This window comes from Morone saxatilis, unplaced genomic scaffold, assembly GCF_004916995.1.
Source record: "Morone saxatilis isolate NCDOM2014 unplaced genomic scaffold, NCSU_SB_2.0 Contig19, whole genome shotgun sequence".
Classification (NCBI taxonomy): domain Eukaryota; kingdom Metazoa; phylum Chordata; class Actinopteri; family Moronidae; genus Morone; species Morone saxatilis.
Window position 1 is genome coordinate 24,083,904 of NW_023339751.1, and position 5,646 is coordinate 24,089,549.

At 43.4% G+C, this 5,646-nt stretch overlaps 1 protein-coding gene across 1 annotated transcript; it reads left to right on the forward strand.

Annotated features, from left to right (window-relative positions):
- The first annotated feature begins 3,690 nt into the window (after window positions 1-3,690).
- Window positions 3,691-5,269, forward strand: LOC118329652 (D(1)-like dopamine receptor). The gene is made up of 2 exons (XM_035663884.1): window positions 3,691-4,283; window positions 4,326-5,269. The coding sequence occupies exons 1-2, from the start codon at window positions 3,691-3,693 to the stop codon at window positions 5,185-5,187; spliced, it is 1,455 nt and encodes a 484-aa protein (XP_035519777.1). The 3' UTR covers window positions 5,188-5,269.
- The last annotated feature ends 377 nt before the right edge of the window (window positions 5,270-5,646 follow it).

The window sequence follows — 5,646 nt, forward strand, 5'->3', positions numbered from 1 at the left end:
CAATAATATTCAGTTGTTTAATCCATATTGGTGATATAACTCCAGTTTGTGTAATTTCTTTAAGTGACTTTATATCATTAAAGAAATGTAAGCCCCAAAGCCCCAAATTAAATTGGACAATTAATATAACTTTGATTCAAAACCACCCAAGCTTTTGAGTCCTTCTTTAGTGACTGTTACAAATGTCAAACCAAACCTTTCATACAAGATGCAACAATGAATAGAAGACTGTCACCAGGAATAATTGTTTGTCCTTCAATGTGTTAAATCTTTGTGTGGCAAAAAAACCTTTACTATTGTATTCTTGATACATCAACCTGAATTGAACCAGTTTACGTTTAAAATCTGTGAAATATTTTTTCTTCTTTTCAAACTCTTCTGAATTGCAGATAATATTTGAATTACTCATAAGAGAAAGGACCCACAAGAAAAACAGCCGAGGTATTAAAGGACAATCCCGGCGCAAAATGAACCTGGTAATAACACATGTTTACCGAGTGGTGGGTCCGTTCTTCCTGGATATGTTTTCATTCTAATCGCACATGACAGTTTTAGCACAAACCGCAATTACCATAAACGGCTAGTCAACGGGCAACCAGAGTAAAGTGAAAAAGAAAGCTATTTCTATACCACTAAACAAGCTAAAATAGCACCAACATTACACGGTAGCATAATGAGGGGCCCTACTTGTAAACCGAAGCAATTGAGAAACTTGTTTATGTGTACAGACAGTTTATTAAAAAGATAGTTACAACAACAGTAGTTCACGTATACAGCGGGCGCCCATCTTAGAAAACAGTCGTGACCAGCACTCTCATGAGATGTGACTTGAACGCACCATCTCCGATACAACTCACCGTATGTTGCAGAAGAAAGCCACTGAGTGGCAACAGAGACATAACTACTAGTACATAACTAATGCTTCCACAAGGATACACACTAAAGAGATGGCGGATTATTCAACCGAATTTGAAGCACATCGACAACAAACCCTGTCAGGGTTTGATGGACGTCCTTATCTTTTCGAGCCGGCAATATTACAGACGAAGGAGCTGGGAGCTCCGTGAAGGGCTACGAGAGAGAGAGGCTACCAGATAGTCAATGCCGAACACAGCCTTGTCTTCGGGAAACTTGGTGTGTACCTGCGGACATTGTGAAGCTATGGCACCGAAGAGGAAGTGCTGTGTTGCACGGAGCTGGGACCTGTTGCGTCTCGACACCCAAGAACGCAGTTTTTGTACAGTCTGAAGATTTTCCCCTCTCTGGATAAACAAGGCTGTACTGTTTGACCAGATGGACAGTTATCCACTGAGTAAGTAACTGGACCACAAGTTATGTTTTACATCGGTGCATTATTCAGATATATGAGCAAATTCGACTGGTCACGTGACTGTTTTCCCAAGGATGGCGCCCGCCTGTATCACGTGAGCTACTGTTGTGTAAACTAAATATCTTTTATTAAAACTGTCTGTACACATACAAAGTTCTCAATGCTTCGGTTTACAAGTAGGGGCCCCTCATTATATGCTACCGTTGTAAGTGTGGTGTATTTGAGCCTTGTTTAAGTGGTATGAGAAATTATCTTTTCTTTTACTTTACTCTGTGCCGTTGACTAGCGGTTATACAGTAATTCGCGGTTTTTAAACAACTGGTCACCGTCGATTAGGAATAAAAACATATCTCGAGAACGGACCAACTACATGTGTTATTAACCCCCAGGTTCATTTTGCGCCGGAATTGTCCTTTAATATTCTCTGATGTTCTCTCCCTTAAATGAAATAACTGTCACTCTAAACCCGCCTGAACTCTTTAGTGGCGGATCTAGAAAGGTGGCATGGCAACCCCAGTTTGTTGTCAAATTTAACACATTTAAAATAATTTTAAGAATATGTTAAAAAAATTTGCTTGTGATTAAAATCAGCATATGTTTTTTTGACACCCCTTAAAGCCTCCATGCCACCCCATGAATATTTCTCTAGATTAGCCCCTGCCGCTCTTCCCAAAGAGAATTTAATCTGACAGAAGATCAGCAGTTTAGAATAAAACAGCTCCTACCAGCAGAGGGCCTCCTTACAACCTACAGAATGATCTGGCATTTGGTTCATAAGAACATTGCATTTAATGTTCTTTAATGGTTCCATACCATTATGGTACAAGCAGCACATGCATTCAAAGAGGTGTGGGAGAGAAACTGATCTCAGATTGGTCAAATGTTTTTTGTATTAAGAAGAGCTGCCCATTCTTAGTCATTTATTGAATACTTTAATTAATTATTGGTTTATGGTCTTTTAAATGAGAATGTGCAACTAGTTGTTACTGAGATAAGTCTTTGTCATTACAATAATATTGTTAAATATACTTCAGCCATTAAGCTCTAGGATATGAGTGATGCTTCTGCATGACTGTATTCATCTGTGATGGACATGATGATGTGGACTGTCTGTAGTGTGTGTGTCCAGAACTGTGGTTTTGTTGAGTGTATGTGAAAATAATAAATGCATTATTTATGTCTTTATTCTTTTTGCTCAAGGACAGTTTTATATGTGGACATGTTTATAATGAAACTTGTAGAGAGGCTCACAGCCATACATGTCATATTTATTTGCTTATTGTCTGAAAGAAAAGAAAAAAGCACAAGCACCAACACTATCATCTTATTGTTATTATTCTAATCTATTTGTTATATGAAATAAAATCAGATCACACCAGCACACAGGACAGAATATCATGATGAAGATTTAGGAGGAAGTAAAAAATGTTTATATTGCAGCCAGCTGTTTATGAAAATAAATTCTGTTCTGTCTGGCTGTTTATTTCTGCATTTTAAAGATGAAGTGCTGTGTGATACTCCCTGCTTCTGTCTGTGTTAATGCAGATCCAACAATAATGCCAATATGGTCATCAGTCTGGTTATTAGCTGTTAAAGTGAAGGCATGCTGTGTGGTTACTTACTGTTACTTGCAAATAACTGCACAACATTTTGGATCCCTGCTTTTACGACCATAAGTCAAAATCTCCTTTTAACGCATCACGGAAACGCAGGAGAGCCAATTTGTGCTAATAACGCACAGAATCAGTTGCCAGACCTTTTTTCCTCCTCTGACAGAAAATGTGATTCAGCATAATCTCGCATTGATCAATTCTGACGTGAACTTTTCGATTTTTTGATTAAGAGCTCTACACTGGATTGGATGACAGTAATCTATTACCCGCGCTAAGGAGGTAACGCAGCGGCTTCCACCTGACTGTGAGTCTGAGCGCGTCACACCAAGAGAGGTCCACCATGAGTCACACTGGGACTAAAGACCAGGACAGAGACCTTTTTTTCCCCCCCGTAGAGGCTGCGAACTTAGGCAGGATTTATTATTATCACTGCTTTTAATTTATTATTATTTGTTTTATTTATATTTATTTAATTTTGATCTTTATTACTATTTTAATTTCTGAGCATAAATACTCGCGGAGAGCTTTTCTGGGTACTGATTTGCGCATCAGCTGTCGGAGTTGGATCTCATTTCAAAAAGACGCATCAGATACAGGAATTCTATTGAAGACAGTCGCCTTTTCTTTACTATTTCTATTCTTCGCAGAGCTCAGAGGATGGTTTCTGTGCCAGGAGGAAAGAAGAGGAGCAGTTTTGCATGTGGATATTAATTACCTGTTCTAATCTCTCTTTCTGTTGGGGAAAACATGGACAACTACACGACGTGGAGTAATTTAACTCAAGTTCTGTCGGAGCTGGACGGGACGAGCGGTGAGGAGGAGGAAGAGGACGAGGAGGAGGAGGAGGGCAGCGGTGGAGGGAGCGGCGGACTGCGCGTCCTTGTCGGCTGCGTCCTCTTCCTGCTCATCGTGTCCACGCTGCTCGGGAACACGCTGGTGTGCGCCGCCGTGGTCAGGTTCCGCCACCTGCGCTCCAAAGTCACCAACTTCTTCGTCATCTCGCTGGCCGTGTCCGACCTGTTCGTGGCCGTGCTGGTGATGCCCTGGGAGGCCATCACTGAGGTGACCGGCACGTGGCTGTTCGGACGGTTTTGCGGGGTCTGGATCGCCTTTGACATCATGTGCTCCACGGCCTCCATCTTGAATCTGTGCATAATTAGCGTGGACCGGTACTGGGCCATTGCCAGCCCATTCAAGTATGAGCGGAAGATGACTCACCGGGTTGCGTTTGTCATGATCGGGGTGGCGTGGACGCTGTCGATCCTGATCTCCTTCATCCCAGTTCAGCTCAACTGGCACCAGGCGGGGGAGGAGGCAGAAGAAGAGGTGAAGGAGGAGGTGTTGGAGATGATGGCCTCCAGCATCAGGAACTTCACGAACAGCAGCAACTTCAACACCAGCGCTGTCGCCAAGAGCTGCGTTGCCAACCTGAACAAAACCTACGCCATCTCCTCCTCCTTCATCAGCTTCTACATCCCGGTGGTGATCATGATCGCCACCTACACCCGGATCTACAGGATTGCTCAGACCCAGATCCGTAGGATCACGTCCTTGGAGAGGGCGGCAGAGCAGGCTCAGAACCAAGGCCATGGTGTGAACCGGAACCAGCATCAGCAGCACAGACCCAACGATGAAGCCTCATTGAAGTCGTCATTTAAGAAGGAAACCAAAGTCCTAAAGACACTCTCCATTATCATGGGGGTGTTTGTCTTCTGCTGGCTGCCGTTCTTCGTCCTCAACTGCACGGTCCCGTTCTGTGACCCACCCTGTGTCAGCGACACCACCTTCACCGTCTTCGTCTGGTTCGGCTGGGCCAACTCCTCCCTCAATCCTGTCATCTACGCATTCAACGCAGACTTCCGTCGGGCCTTCGCCACCATTCTGGGCTGCAACCAAATCTGCTCAAACAACACGGTGGAAGCGGTGAACTTCAGTGACGAGCTTGTTTCTTACCACCACGACACGACACTACACAAGGAGGCGTTAGTCCCGGTGCAGCCGCAGCAGCATCCCCGCACCATTAACGTCAGTTCCGACCACCTGGAGGACATGAGTGCTCAGTTTGATGAAGAGTCGATGATCTCCTATGGTTCCCGGAGCGACAACAGACTGCTGCTGCTTCCTGCCACCGTCCAGCTTGAGGATGACCCGGAAATCTCCTTGGAAACGATCACGCCGTTCACCTCAGCAGCGGGGCCAGAGAGTGAAGCTCTAATACCAGGACAAGTCCTCCAGGATGGATAGGACAGAAACTGTACTGAACTGACCGACATAATCAGACAGGAAGTTAGGCTGGGTTGCCTTCAAAATAAAAGCATAAACTTAAATTCAGCTGTAATTCTCCACAATGTTTCGATTAATTTGAAATGATGGAGGACTTATAACCAACCTTTCAAAATCTGGAGAACCCCATGAGAGAGACGGTATAGCCGTAACCTTCAGATAAAATGTATTTATTGATGTGGCTGCTGGATTGTTCTGTTTAATTTTTGTGTTTACACGTATGAAAGCAGATTTAGTTTTAGACATACTTGATACAGTAAAGTTGGCAGGGGTGGATCTAGAGGGGTGGTATGGGGTGCCACCCCTAAAAAATTCCTTGCCACCCCATATTGTATGTATCGGCTATATTAGAGCTGTCAAATTAATTTGGATGAATTATAAAAATACCATTTTAAAAATTGAAATTATTGCATATGGTTT

Coding starts and splice junctions, on each gene's coding strand:
- LOC118329652 (XM_035663884.1), top strand. CDS start 3,691: ATGGACAACTACACGACGTGGAGTAATTTAACTCAAGTTCTGTCGGAG. Junction 4,284..4,325: donor GAAGAGGTGAAGGAGGAGGT/GTTGGAGATGAT, acceptor CTTCACGAACAG/CAGCAACTTCAACACCAGCG.